Source organism: Cottoperca gobio, chromosome 3 (genome assembly GCF_900634415.1).
Source record: "Cottoperca gobio chromosome 3, fCotGob3.1, whole genome shotgun sequence".
In the NCBI taxonomy this organism is placed as follows: domain Eukaryota; kingdom Metazoa; phylum Chordata; class Actinopteri; order Perciformes; family Bovichtidae; genus Cottoperca; species Cottoperca gobio.
In genome coordinates this window covers 6,662,005-6,687,567 of record NC_041357.1, presented here as the reverse complement: position 1 = coordinate 6,687,567, position 25,563 = coordinate 6,662,005, and the positions used below count along the sequence as shown (strand labels likewise).

Genomic DNA, 25,563 nt, shown 5'->3' with positions numbered 1-25,563 from the left:
GTCTTCAGACTTAGTGTGTTATGAATTTATTCAATGTAGTTTTTGTTGTGGTTTCTAAATGACTTCTCTTGATATAGATGTTTTTAAATCAATTCAGAGTGACTTTCAGTGGGATCAGGAGTCTTTTAATTCCTGCACTGTCATCAGAGTCAAAGGTCACATGATGTTCAGATGAAGAACAATAACAATACTAGAGAAGATGTAAAAGGAAATCTCCAAGCTGGATGTTTACAATAGAACTACAAATGGTGGATGAGTAGCTTTGGTGTCCACCAGGGGTCGGCAACCTTCACTATCAAAAGAGTCATATTGCCCCCTTTTCCACCAAATAAGATTTGTCTGGAGCCGCAAAACATATTTGATAACACAGCTTATACATTTTATATATAGTTATAATATATTTGTTGCATTTCTGAAATTACAGAATGACAATAAAGGAAAGTGTTTAGATCGTGTTGCTATTTGTACCTGTTTTAACAAAGGAAAACACCAAACTCTTGTGAAGAGGAGGAAAACATAGTGGCATGCTCAGGCCTACTTTTTACTTTTATTTTTTACTATGCAGGTATATCGGAGTCCTCCCCATATTTGTTGAATCAAATAAAAATGAAATGAATATCATTACAAAAATACACAAAACAATAAAAAAAATACAATATAAGAATGAAATGAATAAAGAAATGATCCCACTTTGAAATAAAATAAACATATAGCTGCAGCGTAATAGCTTAAAGCTTTAAGTAAATATAAAAACATAGGCCTGTGTTCATTAGAACACCCCCGTGTCAGTGTCACAATATCACCTCAACCTCCAAGATAAGAGGTCTTTGAAAGATTGTCCACTGTGCAACAAAAACTACATAAAAGTAAATATTTGTCAAAGCTACAGGGAGCCACTACGGAGGGGCTCCTGGTGTAGACAAACTTACAGACACACTTTCTAGCTTTATATGTTTTCCCCTCTCCTTTCCGGTGCTCAGGTGGCAGGGCGTCTTCATGTGGAGGTGGTGAGGGTTGGAGGGGGATTAGAGGACAACATGGCTGGAGGAGATGAGACCGACAACAACCAAGACGCTGAAGTCCCCGATCGCCAATTGGTCTGCATGGTAAGACAGACTGCTCATCAGAGAGAAGTTTTCAGACCCGGGTCAGTGTATTTATAGTTCAATTAGCACTAAGTGTGGTCAGTTTACTTTAATTGTAAACAGCAGTTTGCTAGTTTATTAGATACACCTTGTTAAAATGACAGTCCTGCAATAAACTCTACATTCATGAAGGTTATGTTTACAGAGGTGCCGTTTCAACGCTTTGATCCTTTTGGAGTTTATGTAAATGACTTTTGACCTGTGTATCCTCTACAGATTAAGATCCTGCAGGCCACTGGTCTTCCCCAGTACCTGTCCAACTTCGTCTTCTGTCAGTATTCGTTCTGGGACCAGCCTGAGCCCATCATCGTGGCTCCTGAAGTAGACCCATTGTCCTCGTCGCCCAGCACCAAGGACCCACACTGCATGGTGGTGTTTGACAGCTGCAAGGTGAAGCCTGGGAGGGAGGAGGGATGACGATAATTGTTATTGTGTTAAACTGACACATGGGGAGTTGGAAGCAGATATTTATATAAAAAGGTGGTGGGGGGGCTGGTCAGTTATAAGTTGTTGGTATAAGACTGGTCTTTCTTTGGTCCTGTAGGAGGTGGCAGTGTCAGTAACTGAGGATTTCATTGAATACCTGACTGAAGGAGCAGTTGCCATCGAGGTTTTTGGACACAGACAGGCTGATGCAGGAAGAAACCCCGCCCTGTGGGACCTCAGCATCATCCAGGCCAAGACACGCACACTACGAGACCGGTAGACACAGTCACCTTTCACGCTTTGCTTTTCTTTTTCTTTCCATTAACTGATGAAAACCCAATGCACCGGTGTATCCCAGACGTGCTGATAATGTTCGTTTCTGTAGGTGGAGCGAGGTAACGCGTCGCCTGGAGCTGTGGATTCAAATCCTGGAGATAAACGAGAATGGAGACTTCGTCCCGGTAGAAGTTGTTCCTGCTAGAGATGTGCGGACCGGGGGAATCTTCCAGCTTCGTCAGGTAGGGAAAAGCCCCAACGCAGCCACAGTCAACCTGGTCACAGCAGGTGGAACTTCCAAACGTCAGCCGAAAGGCTAACTAAACTTCTGCGTCTTGCTCCGCCTCCTCCTCATCTCCAGGGTCAGTCGAGGCGAATCCAGGTGGACGTGCGTTCAGTTCAGGACTCCGGCACCATGCCTCTGATTTCAGAAATACTGCTTGCAGTGTCAGTGGGTTGTGTGGAGATCAGAAACACCACAGCAAACCAGGAAGTAGATGAGATGGACAGTTATCAGGTAGATCAGTTTAATACAGCTCTGTCTACAGTTTGACTCTTTCAATAAGTCTTAAATGGACTTACAGGTGAACTGACGCCCAAGATGATTAACTGACTGGTTTGTCGTACAGGAAAGAGACCTGGAACGTTTGCGGCGGCAGTGGTTAGCTGCTCTCACCAAGAGACAGGAATACCTCGACCAGCACCTGCAGAGCCTGGTCAGCAAAGCAGGTAACGCACACACACACACACACACACACACACACACACACACACACACACACACACACTCTTACGCATGAGTATACATACATTCATAGAAGTATGCTTACACTGTTTTTTTTTAATAGTTCGAAAGGGTCCTTGAAATCCTAGTAAATTTGTTCATTTGAGAGTCTCTATCTCTATCGCTCAATTGCCACAATATATTGTTTTGCTGTGTTGAAGGCAGGAGAGCTCATAGTCTGCCATCTCTGGAACACATTCAAGCATCTCTTTTTAATCTCTATCTTTGAGCTTCTGTAAACTATGCTAATTCTCATAACAATTCTCATTGTTCTAACAGTGATGAACCTTGATCTGTGTCTCAAACTATGCTGTGTTAGGTCTTTGAAGGTTTTTGGAATTAGGCTTGGAAAGTCCCTGAAATGTCCTTGAAATGTCCTTGAAATTGATGTTCAAGAAGGTGTGGAAACCCTGGTTGTTTAGTCTAACTATGTTCAAAATGACCAGACAAGTCTTTGGACTCAAATCAGACATTCTTCTTTAGTGAATGAAACAAGTAATACACTAGCTTGTGCTAACAACAAGATCTAACTTAAGTCCCACTACCAGAGCATTAACTCCTTTTTAATGCATCATAAATTATATTCTGTACTTACTATTTCACAAATCAAATATTCTCATTAATGTATAGTCTTCTTTTCCCACATGAACTGTTTTACTTGGATTGTGAACTTATTACCAACCCAATAAAATAAACATCAGTTTCATCAAACTAAAGTCACAACATGCGTGTTTAATAATCTGTTGCACTGCCCTCCATTAGGGCTGTAGGGGTCTACAGATTGTAGGCCTCTTTAGTATCCGGCGAGTTACATATTTATGTGTTTCTTTAGTGTTGGAAGGGTTAAATGTTTGAGTGCTGTTGTGTGCACAGAAAAAACAGAGGACGACATGGAGAGGGAGGCCCAGTTGCTGGAGTGGCGCTTGACTCTGACAGAGGAGAGAAACGCTGTCATGGTGCCCTCTGCTGGCAGCGGCATTCCTGGAGCACCTGCTGAATGGTATGACGTCTGTCTGATTTGTTTATTTGATATTTTCTTGTGATTGCCTCAACTTTACTTACATAAAGTAGAGACGATATATGTTGATCCCAGTGTGTATTGCATGTTCACAGGGTTCCTCTGCCAGGCATGGAGACTCATATTCCTGTCCTCTTCCTGAACCTCAAACGTAAGACAGTATATATGTATATATGCCTGCTCACATGTGTTTCTACTTGCTGGCTGATTTACAATGTTTTCTATTGATTTTCCCAGCTGATGACCTCAGCTCTCAAGACCAGTTTGAGGTTCCTGAGGCCGGAGGTTGGGACGCCACACTGAGTGGAGAGGATGAGGACGACTTCTTTGACCTGCAGATCGTCAAACACTACGATGGAGAGGTAAGGATGGACCCGCAGGAGGTATTTTCCATTTGGGAAACAGTGTGTATTTGTTAATACTTAATATACTTTCATTAATTTTTTTTGTTGCTACTATATTTGTTTTTATTATTTCTTTGTTTTTGTTATGTAACTACACAGAGAGACAATAAAGCTTGTTGTTGTTGTTCTTCGTCGTCTTCTTCTTCTTCTTCCTCCCCCCCATTAACCAATTGCGTTTGTCAACCCTGCAGGTGACAGCAGAGGCATCATGGGACTCCACCGTCCATGACTGTCCTCAGCTCAGTCGTGGGGGAGCATGGCCGGAGCAGCGGGTGTACCTGACCATCCGAGTGGTGGTTCAGCTCAGCCATCCTGCCGACATGCAGCTGGTCCTGAGAAAGAGGATCTGCGTCAACGTTAACCCGGGCCGCCAGGGTTTTGCACACAACTTCCTGAGAAGGATGTCCACCCGCAGCACCATACCGGGCAGCGGGGTCACCTTCGAGGTGGTCTCCAACATCCCCGGGGTAAGGCCAGGGGAAAATATCAGGCATTTTGTGTTTTGCCCAAGAAAGTTTCAGCAGGGTGGATTATTAAACACACCTCTCACTGATGTTTTGTCCCATCAGGACGCCCCTGGTTCGGAGGACAGGGAGATGCTGGCCAACCTCGCTGCCACCGCACACAAAAGCCAGTCAGCTGATGAAGAGGCTGCAATTGAGAAATACCTCCGCAGTGTCCTCAGTCTGGAGAACATCTTGACTCTGGATAGACTGAGACAGGTCGGTGTATAGATATAATGTCTCAAGTAGATAGAAATTTGATCCATTGATCGATCATGGATTTCGGGCAGGCGTGCACTCGATTTCTACACATACTGCAAGTCAAAAAGGCTGATATGGCAAAATATTTGTACATTTGCAATGTAATACTTTCTAATATGTTGAAAATGTGCTGTGTGTGTTTTTTAGGAGGTGGCAGTGAAGGAGCAACTGACTAGCAGAGGGAAGAGCAACAGACGGAGCATAAGTTCTCCTTCTGTCCACAGGGTAACACTCAAATACAATGGCATTATACTGCACTGCAAGTCCAATATAGTTCAATATAATATGACTTCTCTCTCTGTCCATCCATCCTCAGCTGTCTGGAAGCAGACAAGACCTGTCCACATCCTGCCTGGAAGATAAGGTAACGCATCTTCTGTCGCTACATGTTGACTGTTTACTGTTCTCAAAATGTTTTTCAAACTGCAGGTCCAGTGGTAATTATTAGTCTGATGTAACTAAACAACATAAAAGACTTTACAGCCACCGAGTGTTCAAAGCAGCAAATGTGAAAACTCGGTTCATATGTAGCATTGACATCTGGGAGCCATATTTCATTACTTTCAAACCAATGTCCTGTCATCTGTTTCTCAGGGTCGTTGGGAGAGTCAGCAGGATATCTTCATGCCTTCTCAGTTTCACCGCACCCTCCCCCGGCCCGCCTCTTCCCCTTCCACCTACTCAACCTCCCCTTCTTCATCCCCTACTCCCTTCGGCATGACGCCCCCACAGAACCAGGAAGCAGAGCCAGGTAAACCTCCCGCCTCTTTTCTTCTCTTCTCTACACTTCTCGTCACTTCTCCTCCGCACTCCCAACTCAGTTCTTTCATGCTCCTCTCTTCTTTCCACACGGGTTCATCTATTTCTTCTATATGCTGATCTCAGTAATGCTTTGACTCTAACCCTTGTGCTTCACTTTAAAAAGGTTACTCTGATGTCCTAAGAGAACAAAATGTCTGCGTCAAGAAACTGCAATACAAATATTATATATTTATATTTAAACCAACTTTAACTTGATCATCACACCAACTTACTCGTTCATCTTCATAATGTTACATATGTTACATAATGTTAACCCTTTCAGTGTCCGTTTCTTTGCATAATGCCATGGGCACATTGCTTTTTCTCTATACTGATTGCTCGGGGATTTCTTAGTTTAGGATATGTCAGATATATGTTGGCAGCATTGAACATCAAAATCAATCAATCATTGACACATGAAACCAAGAGAATGTATTTTACACCAGATTGAGCCATTTTCTCTTGGAAAATAGTAAAAAGGAACATTTTTGATTAGATTGAAAGCCTGATATAATACAATGCAGGATGTTCTGCTGTAATGGCTGTGAAATCAAAAATTGTTTGTCCTTACGGGTCTGACTGTCTGTCTGTTGGCTTCACTTTATTATAGACTTAGGAGCTGAGGTTGAACTTCCCAAAACTCCCAGCCTTGTCAAAATGTATGACAAATGCATTTACTCAGCAAAAATAGTAGGAAAATCAAAAGGCACAAAATGTCCCTAGTGAGGTACAAGGGTTATTCATGAGACTCCGCTCTGTTCCCTTCTTTTACCAGCAACAGTGATGCGTAATCTATCTCTTTCAACATGCTCCTTTTGGTGTCTCTTACATCTATTTCTGTACGCTTCTTTGTCTCGCGCAGTGTGAACTTCTCTTCTCATATTCATTACCAAAGCTTTTCAGTGAAATCACAATCTGAACATTTCTCTGTCAGTGATTTCTTGTCATGTCAGAATTTGTGTTGTAGATTAATTTATCTTTTTTAGGTAGTTTCTGCTTTACAGTCCAGTGATTTAGGATGTTTGTTTTTATCTCGTTGTAATGGCTCAATCATCCGTCTGTGTGTCTTATAGCCGGCTGTCGCTTCTTCTGTCTATCACTGTGTTGGGGTTTTTGCCATTTCCAGGACTCTCTTTCAACTTCCTGTCTTAATCTTTCACACCTCCTCTACCTCCCACACCTGCTCCTCTTTCCTTGCTTCTTTCCTCTCCTCTCCTGTGCCTCCTCCTCCTCTCTCACCTCCCCACCCCCTCCCCCAGGTCGTTCAGGACTTGCTGCCTCTTATCTTTCAGTTAAGGCGCTGGTCCCTCAGATGCCCAAACTGCTCAAGTCTCTGTTTCCAGCACGAGACGAAAAGAAGGAGCTGAGACCTTCTCTACAAAGCCAGCAGGTCAGTCAAGTAAATAATTGATTGCTAGAAAATTAGTGCAGAAAATTGTGCAAGTGTTGTCATGTCATGACCTTGTTTGTTGTTCTCAGCAGCATGTCCCCCGCATCGTGACATCAGGAGGGGACGAAAATCGGCTCAAGGCTGAGACGGTGAGATTCTTTCCCGCTCCACTTTCCCCTCAGAACTTTCTGTTGTTTGATCTTCGCTCAGATTCCGTTTAATGTAGCACTTTTTAATTGTTTTTATATAAATGGTCATCTTCTCTTTTTTTTTGTCAATACAGTAAAGGGAGATTTTGGTAAATTCTTTGGTTTATTTTTTAAACTTCATTTTTGTCAACAATACTGCACGTTGATATATTCAGTTAGTGTTTAATGACATCGGTGTTGTCTCCTCATCGTCCCCTTTATAGTTATGGGAAGTAAAGGTTGTTGATATTTAGTCATAGTTTTTGTCAAAGCAACAGCGATTTGTAACGAGTGCTTTGTTACAGCAGAGATTAACCAAGTAACCCTGATGACATCATTGTTCAGTTCACCTAAAGGCTTTTACAAGCTCAGTAGTACTCAACATGGCGAGTAAACATATCTTCACGTGTGCAATTTTTGCAGTAGCCCTTTAATTTACGGTTCCACATTGGTTCTTGATCTGGGGCACTTTGCAGTAACAGAATGTATACATGTGGTTTTGTTCCTAAGACCTTTCCATGTATTTCTTTATTAGCTCAAAGGGCGGCTGCAATATTTGTGCCATCAACCAGAACTTGGCTGCAAATGTCAAAAGATAAAAATAGCAGATGATGCAAACGGTCCTACTAAATGTATTCATGCTGCACATTACAGACCCGAGACTTAATATCACCTGATTGGTCCAAAGGGTGACTGTAACCTTTTTGGGGAAGTTGATTATTGTTGCTGATTATTGTTTTGTTGTTTTGCCTTGCATGCTCTCGTCTGTCCCTCTGTTCCTGTGGCAACTGTTGGTTTCCTGTAGACTGCTATTCTACGGCCCCCAACCAAAGACCGACGGGCAGAGTTCCCAGAAGTCCCTCCTCTTCCTGTGCATGACCCGCATGACATCACCCCCCTCAGCCCCCTCAGCCAGTCATCAAGCGGCTACTTCTCCAGTAGTGTTTCTACAGTAACCCTGTCTGACGTTCTCCAACCCTCGTCCTCGTCCTCCTCCCTCCTGGCTGCTGAGACTACGTTACCCACAAACCCCCAGCAGCAGGGTGCTGACGGGAACGATGTTGTAACCTCTCCTTCTCAGTGTGGCGCCAAGATGGCCGTCGTAGCGCCTCCACCCGCTTCCCACGGCTCAGCCAATCACAACAATGTCCCCGCAGAAAACTCCTTCTCTGAACACAAGCTGGTCAACTCGGGAGGAGGAGAAGGAGGAGAAGCAGCAGGAGGAGGAGAAGGAGGAGAAGGAGGAGAAGGAGGAGAAGGAGGAGAAGGAGGAGAAGGAGAAGGCTTTGAGAGGCTGGAGATCTTTGTTGACGATGAAGAGCGTAGCCATGATGACGTGCTGCCTGATTGGCTGTCAGAGGGGGCGTATGTTACAGTAGGAAGCAATAAGGCCGGCACAGTGCGCTACGTGGGAATGACGCAGTTTGCTGATGGAGTGTGGGTGGGGGTGGAGCTGGACACCCCTGTAGGTAGGTACACAATTAAAGGGTCAGTTCAGCCAAATTACAAATATACTGAGAAAGTTCCTCAAGTATCAGGTGCTAAAATAGCAAGGATATTTAAAAAGAAAAGTTAACTAGATGCTTCTTGTGTTCTTCCACTTGACGCACACAAAGGGAGGCACGCGCCTGTATTAACGGGACGGCAAGCAGCAATCTAACAGCATAAATGACATTTTATATAACCACAATAACAAAACATTTCTTTTTTAAGGTGAAGACATCATAAAATATGACAACAGACATTCGAAGCTTCATTCCAAAACCTCAAAGCTTTGAATGTATAAAAAATAAAAAGATTGGCTCCCCCTGTTAGTGTCTGATTGGAGGGGCTGACTACAGTGTATACTGTACATATCGCTGAAGGACTTATGATTTGCACTGATGACCTTCTTTATTTTCTCCCTACAGGTAAAAATGACGGTTCAGTCGGAGGTCATCGGTATTTCCTCTGTAAACCGGGTTACGGGGTGTTGGTTCGCCCAGACCGACTGTCCTGCCGCGATCGGACCAGCCGGCGCACGGGAGACTTTACTGCTCCCGCCCACGTCCCCGTGTTGCGAGGAGAAGCCATTGTTCCGCGCCGGGGGGAGAACCGCAAGTCCTGGAGCAGTTGAGACAGGGAAAGCAGGAGCTGGATGGGAGAGATGAACTCCCCACAGCCCTCCTCCTCCTCCTCCTCCTCCTCCTCCTCCTCCTCCTCTCCTCCCAGCTATGCAACAGGCTCACACATCACAAGTGACATACTGCCTACCCTCCTTTAGTTTGAAACTACACCCAGTACATCCATCACAAGTAATGGATGGAAGTAGAATAAAGACAATGAAGAGTTCATTAAGAACGGATGCAAGTAAGTTGATGAGACTATGCAGAGTATATAGAAGTCCGAGGAAGGACTATTTATCATGTGGGAAGATAATGCAAAATGAATGGCGGTCAATGGGAAGACTGCTGAGAGTGAATGGAAGTCAGTGCAGACTTTGTTGTAATTTTGAGCGTCAGAGCTCTGCGGGGGGGTGCGTCGGACGCTGCAGACTGGACGATTTGCCTCAGAGATGCTTTATTAGCTGATATACGGGGATGCAAACGGGTCACGCTCTAGGCAGGAGTCACTTTTTTGATCCCAGTTCATAACTGAGGATCTGTCACATGTTGAGAGTGCATAAGAAAACACTTTCAGAATGAAAAGCCTTCCTCTGTTCCAGTTGGTTGCTGGCTGTTGGATTTATTTTTACCAGAAAAGGTCAATGGCTATTGGGAATTGTAACCACATTCATTCTTCAGGCTGAAAACGCTGTCTAACTGGAGAATATTGAATTGATCTTTAGCGTTTTTTCGGCATTTTTTTATCCTCCCTACACGTCACAATAATATGTGTGAATGAGGAAACCGAAATAGATCAACTTTGATTTTTAGACCCTTTAAAAAGAAAAAGTGGAGTGAGAGTGACGTAAAGCTCAAATCATTCCAGCCATCTGGTGAGAACATGTTTGCGTCCCTGTGTATATGATGTCTCTACCTGGTAGTTCTGAGACTCTATATCCCAGAATCCCCTGCTCCGGCTGCCACTCTGCTGAACTCTCTACGTCTACAGAACTACACTGAGACTCGTCTCCTCCTCCTGGACTCCTCTTTCTTTTCTTTTGAAGATAGATCCTCCCAGAATGTGCCTTCACCATGGCTTGGTTTGCATTTGTTACTTTTCTCTGTATATTTAATTTTGAAATCGCTGTGTTTGTGTTTTAAGAGAATGCCTTGTGCTAAGTGTGAGGTGATCTCAGGGACCGCAGAGGGGAAAGGACAAGGAGGGGTGTGTGTGTGTGTGTGTGTGTGTGGGATTGTAAATGTTGTACAGTGTTGCCCTGTGTGCACAAATAATTGTTGTAGTCGTGTCGATGTTGAGAACGATGTGTGTAAAGCAGGAAAAGTTGTGTCCTCGTTGGACAAAGCCACTATGGGAGCAAGCTGTTTGTACTGGGAGGCTTTAAAAGTCGATTTTGCACTGGAGACGTTGGATAAGAAGCATCTGTATGTTAGCAGAACGTGTCTGTGGTCATGGTGCAGCGAGACAGGGAGACGAGTGGAGACAGATTCCTCGAGCCAACTCGAAATTTGCAAAAGAAACTAGAGTACATTCTCCATGAGTGGGTCTTATGGAGGTCTTGAAGGTAAATGTGCTGGTTGTCCTCTGTGTCTGACATTTAGACACCAGGGGGCGCTGTAGAACTCTCGGAGTTGGTGGGAATAGGCATAGGCATGTGTATGTGTCGAGGAAAAGCAAGTGAGATGCCAGACGCTCTGCTGGGTATATCACGCTTGAGAAGAGAATTGATTTGCTTCTTTGCATTTGATCAGTTTTAAAAGAATCTAGTTTTTATCTTTTAGAAATTCTGACGCAACTGGGAGAACAAGCTGTACGTTTTTGGGAAAGTATTAATCGCAAAAGCAGTTCTGACTGATTTTAACAATCCTGCCACGTCTGTTGAAGGAGATGATGTGGCAGGTTTTTATACAACATCATATTCCAGAGGGACTTTAACATTTCACAGCGACCTTATTCTTTGTGTAGCGCAGCACTGTTTCATACTTTATGTATACCATCAATTCATGAAGAATGCAGACAGAGAATACATGCGCTACCAATACTTTTCCATAAGTTAAAGGGGCACTCCACTAATTTAACGCAGGAAGTGTAGTTTACTCATCATAGGGAGAACTACTCAGCCTGTGAAAAGGGTTTAATAATGTGTTCTGTAGGGAGCGTTACGTCCAGGCCACACTGCCTCTGTGAGCACGTCAGCTACCTCGCTGAACTGCTGCGGCTAGCCGGCGCAGACGGGCCTTTCGCTCTAAATTGTTTCATAATGGCCATCAATAATAGAAAGTTTAATTTCATTATGAATGGCATTTAAATAAAAGGTTAAGAAGCGGTCGCTCATTTGTAAGAAGAAAAAAAAAAAGAATCCTCAATGAAACGCAGATACACTATAAATGTTTGCAGGTATTTCAGAATAAAAGCCTTGTGTTAACAGATGAAGGGATCCATAGAAAAACACTGAATAGCTTTTATTTTGAAACAGAAACCGCAAGTAAATATTTACTTTGATCATGTCTGTGACATACTCTACAGATACACATAGAAACTGTAGACATGATCAAACAAAATGTTGACTGTGTATTTTTGCTGTTTACCGCGCAGACAGCCGACACATCGCTGAACTGCGGCGGCACACGCGCTACTCTCGCCGGCAGTGTGACCCGGGCGTAATAAAGTCTGAGAAAATAACCCTGATGATGTCATCATGGAGTTCCCCTTTAATAAACTCGATTGAGGTCCGTGTGAAGTGTTTGGTTAGTAGTTGGAGCGATGCTGTCTCACCAAGTGAGCAATAGGCATGTGCTGATATAATATGCTGAGCAATATTTCATCATCATCATCATCATCACTTGTACTTTAGTACGAGGTCTCATTTACTACGTTCATATCCTGATGATGACAAACCTGAATATGCTTTTATATGCTGTTTCTTTAGGGACTTTTAGTTCATCCATGTGAAGGAGTCGATACAGATTTCTGATGCGATGATGCATACATATGAATACATTATCTGGAATACTACGTGCATGTAAACGCACTCGGTATGTCCAAACACGATCCTCTTTATGGATACATTATGTTTTTCCATTTCCTTTTTATCATGCGTCTTCTTAACTCAAGAGGCCGGAATTTACTATTTATATTTAAATGCTTGTACACATGCATTTATCGCATGCAAATTGATAATGCCTTTTTTATTATTTTAATAAATATTGCACAAATGATTCCATGAAAATTGCTGCTATTAGCATTGTAGATCAGCTGATTTATCGAACACTCTGTATCTTTTACTGTACATTGAAATTCAGTAGTTTGTTTTAAAAAGAAATCCCAGATGGAGAAACTAAACCAGAGGCCAATATATATTTTCAAACGAAGCAGTACAATTCCTAAAAATGAGGCACTTTGAAACATGAGCCTTAGAGATGATGTGGGGGGGTAAAAGTTGGAATATTTTCTGGGCGAAAAGTGAGTTTTTGAGGAGGAAATATAATGGTGAAGTATGATAGGAGGAGACAATATACATCACCAGTGTAGTTATCAGGTGCATGTATTATCTGGCCTGAGAGCCCGGGACCCTGGAGTCCTCTGGTTGCTTGGTTACTGCAGGTGGCTGTCTGGTATGTTATTGGTTGGCAAGTTGTGTAAAAAGTGAAGTAGGTTGTTTAAAATAATAATAATAATATTGTGGTTCATAACAGTTATGTGGTAATGAAGGAAGGGAGTAAAGTGCTGTTGTGTGTGTGTTTGTGTGTGGATGTTGGGCGGACCTGGCTGATTCAGTTGTGTCTGCGGGTTTGTGCCAAGATGGGAAATGACCAGCAGCTGCCGCTTTACTTCTCCTACTTATGCTCCCTTAATAAAGTTCCAGTGTCTGTGGCTGCTGTACTTTCCCATCCCGGTCTTTGCTCGGGGGGGGGGGGGGGTGAGATCACTTCAGGCTTCTGGATGTCCCTGTGTGTTATTGTGCCTCAGAAACCATGTGACCATTGCATCTTCCACACACTTATTTCATATTGTGGGTGCTTCAATTAATTTTGCACAAAAGTCTCCAGAGGGAATAAAAGAGTTTCTGGAACGCTTGTATACAGAGGAAGAAAATACAAACTGATTTTATTTTATGATTCTCAAGTTACCTGATGTTCTTTAAATTATACTGACATTGTTTTAATGTTCTGCTTTTAGTTAAAGATTCTTCACCACTCACTCACTCAAGAAAAAGACAATTGGTTGAGGGCTGTACCGATTAGGTTCATTCGTAACATTGACGTTGATCATGAAGTCATATAATATGTGGACAGACATTCGAAGCTTCATTCACGAACCTTAAAAAAGAAGACATTCGGTACAGCCCTAAATTGTTTAAATTGTGAGTTATTGTTTTACATGACATTAGAGCCAAGTGGTCAAACGTGTCTTTCCTTCCATCTTCCTCCACGACGGCTCTCTCAGTTGGGAGATGCATTACTTTAACAGATGAGGCTGATGTGCAGCCTGGTGCCCAACAGACATTTCAATAAGGAACTGTAAAAGGTTAGTGTTGGTAATAACTCAGAATGGATTTAATGTTTTAACTTTTATTTCTGCCGCTGTAGAGCAAAGCCAGCAGTGTTATTTATGTGACTGTATCAAACATTGAACCACATTGAGCCCTGTTTTTATTCATGTGATTTGTGTTTGAGAATATTCATATTGATCTGTATGAATCTTCAGCCCCTTTTTTTTTTTTTCAATCGGTTTCATTTCTGTTGGTTTCTTTTCTTAAGTGCTTCTGTTTTGCTCAGAATTTGGTCCCATATCTTTGTTGCATTTCCTGTAGCTCTGTGGGATAACCCTGCCTTAATGTGGCCTTCAACCTGGAGCCAGACTGCTGTTTTTAGCAGGAACAATCCCAAAATCTCTAACTAAACACATCACTGCTGTACTATAACACTCAAGTGTACTGTGCTATTATTTAACAGGATCATTTCAAAACCATGTAAAAAACTATTCTGGTTTACTATTGAAAAAGAGACTTTTTAGACGGATTAACTTTATCTTCCGAGGTAGGTCATGTGGTCGCAGATTATTTTAGAATAAGATTTTCACTAATTTAACATCCTGTATCACTGCCTCTCTGGAGGGAAAGTCATTGTGTTGCCTCCCCGGCAGCCGCCGCACCTCAGTCAGAAAAGATCCGACTTCCACACAGGGAATTTTATATACCACCATTAAAACTGAGTGAATTTACAACCCACCACTGCCCTACAGCAGCACCAGGGATCGTTATGCCACCAGATCTGAGGTGGGGTTCTGTTTTAAAACATTGTACCTGCAGAAAAGTAGTTGAATTTTGTATTTTTCAGGCACTACAACACATTTTCCTGCCTTGGTAGTGAGTGGTCACCTTTTTTACTACCTCTGTCTCACCTGTCCAGAGTGTTCTGCCAACGTCTTCTTCCCTGAGGCCTTTTAGCTGACAGAGTTGTAACCTGCTTCACTACTGAACTCAGTTCACTTTCTGCGTGTACTTATTAGAATAAACCACACAAACGAGCAATAGTCGGGTGATGCAATGCAGCCTTGTTGCAGGTTTTTTTTGTTGCAGTTTTTAGCATCATTTTAACAGCCGAGGTTCAGATACCACTTCTCCTCTTGGTGCATTTCAAAGGCAGTTGGTATAAACACAATGTTGCATTGAAGTTTCCTTGGTACCAGAGGAACAGCTGTGTAATAATAATGGAAGGCTAATGGGAGCTGAAGGAGAGGGCTTGCTTAGTCAGGGAGTCTGCCTGCAGAGAAGCCCTCCAGTCTCTGAACTTTCACACATTCAGCTGAAGAAAGGTTTGAATAATAAGACATGGGATTAATGTCAACAGTATTATTATATCATCCTAACTCATCATTATCAGTTGTTTGTTGATCCTGTGGCACGGGTTTGCCTTCATGTGTATGTGTGAGTGCACCATCAGAGTGGTTGTTCTATGTATGTATGTGTATATATGCGCATATTAAGACTTATATAAAAAGAAAAATCTGAGCACAAGTTTGGGTTTTGATTAATTTAATTGTTTTATGTAATTCTATGCTGCAATCCAAAGAATAAACATGTATTATAATACATTTCTAATTTTCATTTTTTATCATCTGAACAGTAATCTGGTAAGAAAAAAATAAAAAAAGGAAGATTTTAAGAGTATTTGTTCTTTATTTTTTACCAAACTCATTGAATGTTTAAAGCAGAGGTCTTTCATGTTTTGAGGACCCCTCAGCTGAGAGACGAGCAGAGACTCCGGCCTGCTACATGTGTATACAACTGAGTTTCATATTAAACTGCCATAAAGTACCATGTAAACATTATGGTGCATACAGTACTAAGCTATTTAGATAGTTATTAACAGATTGATACATTAGTCATGTTTAAATGTTAAACATGTTACAGGCAGTGGGACCGATCATCTTTGCTCATATGCTGGAATATTGCATCAGTACCGCTGTGCACTGTACTTAAATAGAAGGATGCTCTAAGCAACTGTTTGATAGTTGATGTTTTAATGAAAGTAAAAATAAAAAAACAATCATTTGGTGGCCCATCTGCACTAACTCTGAGGACCCCGTGTTGAAGAACCATGGTTTATTAAAGAAATGTGCGGATGCAGCATGTGGTGTTCAGAGTTTTACTTTACTACAAACTGACACATGAGAACTTGTAGCAGCTTTAAAGGTAAGTGCTTTTGTAAGAAAACAATCCCAACTCTTGGTTTTCTCACAAACTTGTCCCGGATCTTTCCACCTGCTCGGTCTTCTTCAGCAGATGACATTTTGGATCCGTTTCCAAGCGCAGGACTTCGTTGTTGTCTCAAACGGAGCGTGTGAAACAGTTGAGAGCTCCAGAGAAACTAAGTGGATCTTGATTTGGGATTGTTTTGTCATGTGACTATTTCCAAGGCCAAGCGTGAACCGTGGTTTAACAGTAGTTTGTGTTTTCGTGGTGCTGCACACGTCATACAGACAAAACAAACCAAGACACTGCATGGACTCAGATCACTTTTTATTCCCTTGTAAATAGAATATCAATAAAAACACACCTTAAAAATAACAAATAAGGTTTATCCAACAGATGAAAAAGTAACAAAAGGCATATGTAGATTTTCTACATAGCGGTTACAGAACAGTCTACCGTCCAAAAAAGGCACTAAATCTTGAAATAGAAAAGAACGAGGGGATAAAAATCAATTCAAAGTGACACAGCAAACGTCCTGCTGAGGTTTGATATTTTTCATTCTCTAGAGAATTATTGAATAGTTTATTGCCAAAATGAAATGGAAACCACTCAGATTTTAAAAAAGTTCATTTTTTTTTTTTTTACAATGTTTGAACCATTTAAGTAGTATTTACAGTCATTGGCTGATTAAAGGAGACATTAAGACTGGAACATCTACATTTTATGATGAATGACAAACTTCTTTTACATAATAAAGACAGCATTGTGGAATACAACTCTTAATGTCATACTGCATCTGGTGCATTCACAACATGGACGAAGGTACGAGACAACGGCAACATTCAGTCCTGAGGCGTGAACTGATTGACATCAGATCAAGATCCTCTAACACCTTCGTCAACACGCACCATAATGTTGTCACGCTAAGAGCTCAATCCAAACACTTTTTCACTGTACTGTCTGTGTGGAGGGACGGGGGTATTGCCAGAGGAAGTAGGATTTGGCAGAACAAAGATAAAGTCAATACCCGGGGGTCGGATCTGAAACATCAGCCGGAAGGAAGCTTGTCCTCTCAAACTAAACCGTACAGCAAGGCAACAGAGGGCTGAAGGCTCAAACTGCATTTTAAACGATGAGAATACAACATGCTGCCGTCAGTACTGTCGGAAACAAAGTGCACATGAGCAGCCTGACAGGGCTGAGTCTAACTGGAAGAGCAAAGGCTTTCTATATTGTTTATGGAAGAAGAAAAACTGGTATTTACTGCGTTTCTATTTCATGATAACTTTCTTTATTCTTAATATAAATCAACTACAAATGCATAAGTCACTTAAAAACATGAAAAGGTACGGAGCCAATTTAGGGTCAAAAACTGAAAGCAAAATGAAATGTAGTCGAGAAACAAAAGACCAAGACCGATCAATAGGAATGACGTGTGGAAATGATGAACAAGCTAAAAGTGAGTTTCTCTTTGTTGCTTTTGGTCTCATTCTAATTCCCTTACGGTTTTCATTTATTTTTCCTTACACAGTTTTTGGCTCTAAAATGACACTTTTGGACGACTTTTTCATTTCACATCAATTTGCTACTTCAGAACTCCAAAGTACAACTTCATGAGAAGACCTCAAAGGCAGCAACTGAAAAGATTTTAAATCCTGAAATAATCTCATAACAGCACGTTGTCTCAAATGAACCCATAGATTCACTTCAGGAAGGCTTCTGCTTGGCAGATTTTTAAAGACGATAAAAACATTTTCTAACACTTAGTGGGACAGTATATTTTTGATATTTTGGTGGGAATAATTCAAACAGACAACAGAAAGCTACGTCACTGACTAATGATGCCTTTGAGTTTTACAAACGCTTAAAGCAAAAGACACCTGGGACAGCTGCGCTGCCGTACAATTAAAAAGACATTCCACCACGAAATTGAAATTCTCTGAATCTGAAACCATCGTGGTGTTACTCTTCCACCAGGATCAGGGGACTTTTTTTATTTTACTTCAAGCTTATGAATGATACATTATTTTCTGGAGTGGAGTTTCCCTTTATTTTCAAACTTGATATTTATTGGCTCGAGTTCGAGAAGGAATTTCCCTTTTAGAGGACGCCGATATTTCTGTTGTCACAGTTTACCGTCAGTCTCCTCTGAATAATCAGCTGTGCAGTTACTTTTACTCTCGACTTTCTAGACTTTGTTTCACATTGAAGCAGCTGTGGAGGAACCTGCGGGGTGTAGCTTATAGCTGAGGGGGTAACGTGAGGTATTTGTGTGGAGTTTTTAACTCTCAACTAGTAGCTTAGCCTGTAAAAGCACCAGGTGATGAACAATGATGAATCGGTTTGAATGAAGCCACTTCAGTGTCGGCCGCTACAGAGCATCGTGTGCATCATGTGCATACGTGATGTATGTGCAGCCATTGTGGAAGTCCTGCTTAATGCACTGAAATAATTAAGGCACTTAAACATAAAACCATACAGGACATGCCGTGTTGAATTACTCAAATGATTCTGGATCACCTAGTAATTGACACACATACTCCAGACACACCATTATATACTGTTTAACTGGTGAGAAGGAGTTGTTCATGTGTAACACTACACAGTGAAGTATAAGCTAACTACTATAAAAACTAAAAAAGCCACTTTCAATGTCTGATCGAATTTCTACAGTGTTTAAGAGAATCAGCTGCTGAACAGGAACTTTCAGTATCACTAAATGTAGTTTTGGACTTTTGTGCCCTTAATGATCGTATTCAGGACTCACTCTACCAGGTGAGCCATCGGGGGGGAACTCATATGTTATTTTCAATTAGAAACTTAAATTTAAAGATGCACAACTATTTTTTTTTAAATATTAAAAACAGACAATTTATCACCAAACTCTGTAGTTCCCCTCATCATTTGTGCCTCTTTCAGCTCATTGTTTTGGTTTACTAGCCTGCAAACTCCACTCTCATCAAACTTGTTTCCAGCCTGTGTTTTCAGCAAAAAGGCTCCAATAAAGCCAACCTGCCCAGCACCAACAAGCGGACAAACAAAGTTTACAACTGGCGAGTGGATATCGCGGAGCGTTTAGCAGCCAAAGAGCCAGATTCAAAAACAGCTAAAGGAAAGTGAATATTGGACTTAAAGTCGATATTGAAGCTGCTTTAAGATACACACCTCTCCAACACCCTCACCAAACAACCAAGTGTTTGGAAGAGAAAGATATAGCACATACTACAGAGGGATGTATAACAATAAGCTAAGGATTGTTCCTGAGAAGCTTTAAACTTGAAGGAGAGATGCACTGATCCGATATTCATTTTGCACTGGAATTATAAACTTTTGCACAAAGTTGTACTTCCTTTAGGGGAGCAGAATATTAGTTTCTGAGCATGATGTTTGTTGGGATGGCTCGGTTAAGCAAAGTGCATCCGTACAAATGTTTATTAACAGCTTAGTTGTTTGAGAGGAAGAAGACGCATCGGATTGGTATCGGACATAAAACAGTGATATCGAGCCATCCCTCATCTAAAGACAATGTGGCTGTTTTAAGTTATAATTCATGTTAGTTATCAGACTGGTTCAGTATCTCCTGTTCAAAAGGCTAAAACAATGGCAAAACCTGACTTCTAATAATTATTTGTGGGGATGGAGATGAACTAAAGACGCAGAAAAAGACTTCCACAATGGCTGAACTGAGATAAATAATTCTTGATTTGATTATTCCTTTTCCTAAAGAGCTTCTTTCTGTGGTTGTTTCAAGAGAATCCCACTCACTCCTCCCGCCTCATTCATACTGATCACTAAAATGTTTAAAACAGCAGGGACTCTAAGCACCGTGATATAGATCCAATAAAGTGTCATTTAAAAGAGAATACAATTTAAAACTTGACAGTGTGTGTTTAAAACACATGGCATATCGAGCACAAACACAGATATACCTAAGGAAAATAAAAAAGGAAAAGGAAATGCATTATCCTTGCAATAATTTGACACATCTGATGCATCTTTGATTAGCATATCATCTCTAATACATAGCTCCATCCACGACTATCACACACACTCAGAAAATACACAAAATTCAAACTTAATACTTTGGCTAAAGCTTCACTCACCTTTCACCAACAAGAAAGACTCATACTGATAGTTTCTCTCATCTGAAGCTAATATGTCTATATACTGTAAAAAGAAATGGATCAGGGTACATTATATATATACCCCACAGTTTATATAATATACTGTCTATATACGTGTGTGTGTGTGTGTAGTATATGTATGTATTCACTTTAGTCTGTAGTATTTAAACAGTGGTATTACACTGTTTCATACCTCCCAACTGACTGATCTGTATTGATTATAGATCGTCTCACAGTGATCAGCCGGAGGGTAACACCAGGTCACCTGGACGTCCGCGTTTATAGTGTTCATACCAAAAACCGTTTCAGCTACTTTCCACATCCATTTAGTGAGTGACTTTTTTTTTTTAATTACTTGTAATTAATATGGAAGCAAAGAGAGGCCATGAGGATTTGAGTCTCATATGCGACTGAACACCAAATTGTAAAATTTGATCTCTACTGAATACTTGGTATTTAAAGATGTCAGAATTTATAGTATTAATATTTTTATAGTATTTTATCTAGAACAACAACTTTTTAGCACGTACTGCAGCTGCCCTTACAAAGTACGTACTGTACAACTGGGACATAAAATGGTCATAAAATTGCACTTTGAACTTTGACCCCCTGTGCAAAGGATTGTGGGTCAGAATAGCCAGAAAAGCATGCTGGCTTGCATACTGCAAAATGCGACCGGATGCAGTAGAACATCCTGGTACTTTGACATACTATATGTATCGGGACATACTAAATATATTTCTGGCATACTTTGGGTGCCCAGAATTTCAAGTTGTGCAATTAAAAAACTTAAATTTCTAAACCCTAAAAGAAAAATCTTAAGATCAAGGGTCCAATATTAAAAATAAATAAATTCAAGTTGCTCAACTTCTTTCATTTTCTGAACAAAAAATAAGTTAAAAAATATTTAGAAAAATAAATAAAGTTGCTTATTTTAAATTGGTGGTTTTAAATTTAAACATCAAAATTCAAGATAAATAATTTTAATTTGAACATTCAAGCAGTGAAGCCTGGTAACGTTCTGTCAGTCATATGATCCAAGAATGATAAGGGAATCTCAAACACTCAAAATCAGATAGATGGCAAAAACATTTCAATATTCACTGTAATTAAAATGTATATTCCTTCTTTGCTTCCATATATTGAGCTTATTATACCAGGGGGGGGGGGGGGCTGGAGGAGTGGGTCTTTCTGTTTCTTTCTCTTTTCTACATTTTCTAATTCATCTTAAACCCACAGAAACATTCCCTCCGTGCTGTGAGCTCGATGAGACTAAGCTTATGTTGCTGTTCTTCTCACTCGAAGGCGTCAACAGCAAAAAATCGGAACTATAATCAACTGTGATGAAATGCGCAACAGAATTTTAACACTCAGTTAAAATCAACTTAACTTTTAAATCCATGCATTTATCTTTTGAGGCTGTTCAGTTGTGTTGTGATCACAGTGCAAGACCCTGAAATGATTGGAACCGTGTGTCTAATACAGTGTCGTCCAAAGAAATCTGCACGATGCATCATGTCCTGTTCGAAGACTTAAAATGCCTAAAACAAATCAACAAAGAAGTCAAGTGAAAAACGATACACACTATGTGTATTTCCTTTTTTGTGGCGTAATTAAATCATTCTTAATTTTTTTCACTTTCTTTGTTTGATTTGATTTATTTAGGCATTTTTTAATCTTTCATATGCTGCTGGGGAGCACTTTAAGAAATAAAAGTGAATCGTTATTATTATCATTATTATAATATACTAGTAATGCCTATAAGAGCAGAGCAGAGCAGGTTGGTGGTTGGAGGTAGGGTTGGGAGGTATCTCAGGGTTGGAGTTTACACGACTTTTGGTCTTTTTTTTTTTTCACTTATTTCACTTTACATTCCTATAAAATCTGCTTGCATATTAACACACCTCTGATCCTGTTCCATTCATCGCTCTGACAACTCAAATGTCCCATTTCAGTCGTCCTCCAGCGTTTCCGTCTTGATGTCGTTCCCAATACTGCACGCCGCCCCTTCCACCTGATTGGCCAGGGCTTGGTTGCTGTGATTGACGGCCACCTTTTCTAAACCCATTGGGTCCTGCGGCTCGGACAGCGCGCTGTGAATGGTGGGTTCGTCCTGCAGGGAGGGGGAGGGGGGAGACCAGGACACACCTGTCAATCTGGAACCTTCCGTCTGAGAGCCCGCCCCTGACACAAGGGAGCGGCCAATCAGAGACGTGCCCCTCTGGCCCGACAAGCCTCCTCTGCCCAGGGCGGAGAACCAGCTGGGGAGCAGCGTGGGAACCTGAGCGAGGAGAGGAGAAATGAAAGGAATGATCAGAACATTTATTTGTATTTTGTCTTTCTTGGAATTCAAAGATTCTACTGTAAAGGGCCGTCCAAAAGGAGTCCAAACCACAACAACAGCAGTGGAGAATGATGTCGTCGTTTCAGAACAATTTAATGAACAATAGAAATACTGTCAGCCAATCACAATCCATGCGAATTTACAGGGCGTCACATTCAATATGGCAGGATACATCGCGGAGAGGAGAGATTTAACGGTCTCGCCGACATGAGATCGATAATCTATTAATAATCTGGGATTTGGGAAATGGTGGATACAAGATTTCTAAAGCACTTTATTTATCTTATTGTTATTAATAAGAACATGAATAATAAACACAGTGAGGAGGCAGTGTGTGTTTGTGTGTGTGTGGTCGGGCTGTACCTGGGTTGGAGAGGACAGGTCAGCTCGACTGAATCCAAACTGCCTGGCTGAAGCTCTCTTGTCAAATAAGGACACCTCGCAGCCCTGTGACAGCAGCACACAGGTTATACAATAACCAGGTCATTGTACTCTTAAGTGTCATAATGCTGTGACCTCGGACTTCTTTACAGCTGGTTATTTATATTGTTAGTCAAATATGTGACAACATGTTCATTTCAACAGGCTACACAAAGAGGAATCAAAACAAAGTATATGTTGTAATGTTTCATATGCTGTTTAACTTTACTGGGACAATATTCCCTGTATGTTCACTGTTCCACACCTCTGAGCTGCTCAGTGCAAAGCATCCTACACTCATTTACGTCTCTTTTACCTGGTCAGGGAAGTCGTTGCCGTCCACCTCGTCGCTGTTGGACTGACCGCCTGGACTCTGAACCTCGATGCCGTGGCTCTCCAAGATGGCTGCTTCTTCAAAAACGTAAACCTCATCATAGCATATCGACCTCAAACAACAATACACTCAGATGCAAGCAAACTGGAGGAATGAAGAAGTTTATGAGTTGCTCTTTTAGAGCAGGACAACATGCGGCTAGTGCTGCTGGATAAAAGGAAGAATTTCCAGGAGTCAGGACAAGAATGTGTATTTCTCTTTGATGTTCAGGTGAAATTCTACAGCAGTGTTGTGACGAGCAGGAGGACAGTGAAGTGTTGGTTGTGATGCAGAGAGCAAAGAACATCCAGTTTGTCTACAAGGATGCGTGCTGAACAGTAGGGCTGGGTATTGCTGCACTGATTTCCCCATTAAATTTGATTCAATATCAATTTGATTATGAAGGAACCATCTAACCTGGTCCCGCTCCCGGCGTGTTTTGATTCGACTAAAGTCTGCTCGTCTCTCATGTGGCCGGATCTCTTTGCGTAGAACCAAAGGCCATAACGGGCCCAAAGCTTCACTGATCCACAGGAAAAGGCATATCAAAAGATATATATCGGTATATATATATATGTCATGAATTAATATCAGATCATTCAAATGAAGATCAATTTGAATCTGAATATTTATTCTTTTTTTGTGTGTGTTCATTGATTTATTTAGAGACAGCACACGTGTGTGGTTCTTAAAGGGTCAACAAATACTGAGTCTGTCAGCATCTGCTTCATGTTGAAAGCCCAGTGTGGAATATTTGGCAGCATCTAGTGTTGCTGTTGCAGATTGCAACCAACTGAATACCCCGACAGCATTAATATAACACTACTTTAGGATGCAAAGAAATTCAGGCGGCACACGCACAAACACACACAGAGATAGACATTACCAATGTTAGCGCGCCTCTTGATGTCTTTGCGTCGGTTGGCAAACCAGTTGTAGACCTTCAGAGATGTTACCCTCTCCAAATCAGACAGCTTTTTTCCTGTAACACACACACACACACACACACACACACAGACACACACACACACACACAGACACACACAGATCACAGGGCTGCTGCTTCTCTGTCCTCTATTCCTTCAGTCTTTCCTTGTGAATGTTTTAAAGGTTCATTCAAGCTTATTTAATTTCAAGGCAATGCAAGCTTCTTCTTTGACACATGGTATTTGCAAGTTGGCTTTTCACACAGTTCAAAGATTCAATGTTGCTGCAAGATATTTAAGTAATGTGTTGGTCATGACAGGACTCTACTAGTGTTTGTTTTTTTTAATAGTTAACATCAAATAAAAACGAGTCAATTCTCAAAATAGATAGAACAAGTCTTGACAAGGGGACAATGTAATAATCACAAAGGAATGGACATGACAGAGGGAACCCAACAGTGTTTTCTTATATATCATCATTTATTTCCCCTCAGTCCTTACTAAATACAGTAGGATTCCAAAACAATTACAGATCCTCCACTACACCATCGGACTCTCTGACTTCGCCCTGAGTTGGTTCCAGTCCTACCTCTCTGGAAGAACAGAGTACGTATCCTTGGGAGGTGCAAGTTCCCAGATACACCCACAAACTCCGCCCCACACTCTCCCTGTCAGATGCTGAACAACTCGTCCACGCCTTTGTCTCCACAAGGTTGGACTACTGTAACGCTCTCCTCATCGGGATTCCAAGCGGGAGCCTTCAGAAGCTCCAATATATCAAGAACAGCGCCGCTAGGATCCTGATGAGGGTGCAAAACTATAATCACATCACACCCATTCTCCACTCCCTCCACATGGCTTCCTGTCTCATTCAGGATCGAATACAAAATCTCCCTTCTCACCCATCAGTGCATACATGGAAATGCTCCTCTGTACCTCAAGGAACTCCTCCCTCAACAAACCTCCACACGCAACCTTCCCTCCTCTAAAAGAACTTTGCTCCACCCCCCCAGGAGCAAGCTCCGCACCATGGGCGATGGGGCCTTCTGCTCAGCCGCTCCTCACCTGTGGAATTCCCTCCCAGAACACCTGAGGGCTCCACAGGCCACCGACTCCTTCAAGAAGAGCCTAAAAACCTTTCTCTTCACAAAAGCCTTTCCTTAAAACCTTATGTCTGTTGTTGTTGTCCTGCATTGTAGCGCCTTGAGATTGCTTTTAGCTTGGAAAGGCGCTTTGCAAATACAATTTATGATTATTATTATTATTATTACATATGTAGACATATCCATGTCGTTAGGATACTTGACATGGACCGGATCTTAAAGAGCATGCGCAAAACAATGAGCTATAGACCTCTCACTCAGCAAAAGCTGCTACCAA

The 25,563-nt window shown here is 41.5% G+C and overlaps 2 protein-coding genes across 4 annotated transcripts in view; one reads left to right on the top strand and one right to left on the bottom strand.

Moving 5' to 3' along the window:
* kif13ba (kinesin family member 13Ba) overlaps positions 1-15,466 on the top strand; it is a 44,958-nt gene extending 29,492 nt beyond the window's left edge. The window contains 18 exon segments of the mRNA XM_029455429.1: positions 981-1,106; positions 1,362-1,535; positions 1,690-1,847; positions 1,957-2,089; positions 2,209-2,364; positions 2,477-2,576; positions 3,505-3,631; positions 3,745-3,800; positions 3,887-4,011; positions 4,245-4,520; positions 4,623-4,775; positions 4,965-5,042; positions 5,134-5,181; positions 5,412-5,568; positions 6,878-7,008; positions 7,101-7,157; positions 8,002-8,665; positions 9,107-15,466. Of these exon segments, the coding sequence (XP_029311289.1) occupies positions 981-1,106; positions 1,362-1,535; positions 1,690-1,847; positions 1,957-2,089; positions 2,209-2,364; positions 2,477-2,576; positions 3,505-3,631; positions 3,745-3,800; positions 3,887-4,011; positions 4,245-4,520; positions 4,623-4,775; positions 4,965-5,042; positions 5,134-5,181; positions 5,412-5,568; positions 6,878-7,008; positions 7,101-7,157; positions 8,002-8,665; positions 9,107-9,312 (2,925 nt within the window). The 3' untranslated portion in view covers positions 9,313-15,466.
* Positions 15,467-16,306: 840 nt separating this feature from the next.
* LOC115027019 (homeobox-containing protein 1-like) overlaps positions 16,307-25,563 on the bottom strand; it is a 19,975-nt gene continuing 10,718 nt past the window's right edge. Inside the window, exons 7-10 of one of the 3 annotated variants that reach the window (XM_029459998.1) lie at positions 24,144-24,239; positions 23,201-23,295; positions 22,828-22,911; positions 16,307-22,401 (exon numbers count right to left, since the gene is read on the bottom strand). In XM_029459998.1, the coding sequence (XP_029315858.1) occupies positions 22,072-22,401; positions 22,828-22,911; positions 23,201-23,295; positions 24,144-24,239 (605 nt within the window). In that variant the 3' untranslated portion in view covers positions 16,307-22,071. The remainder of the gene's footprint in view (positions 22,402-22,827; positions 22,912-23,200; positions 23,296-24,143; positions 24,240-25,563) is intronic. The other 2 variants (XM_029460007.1, XM_029460018.1) reach the window with 2 other exon arrangements.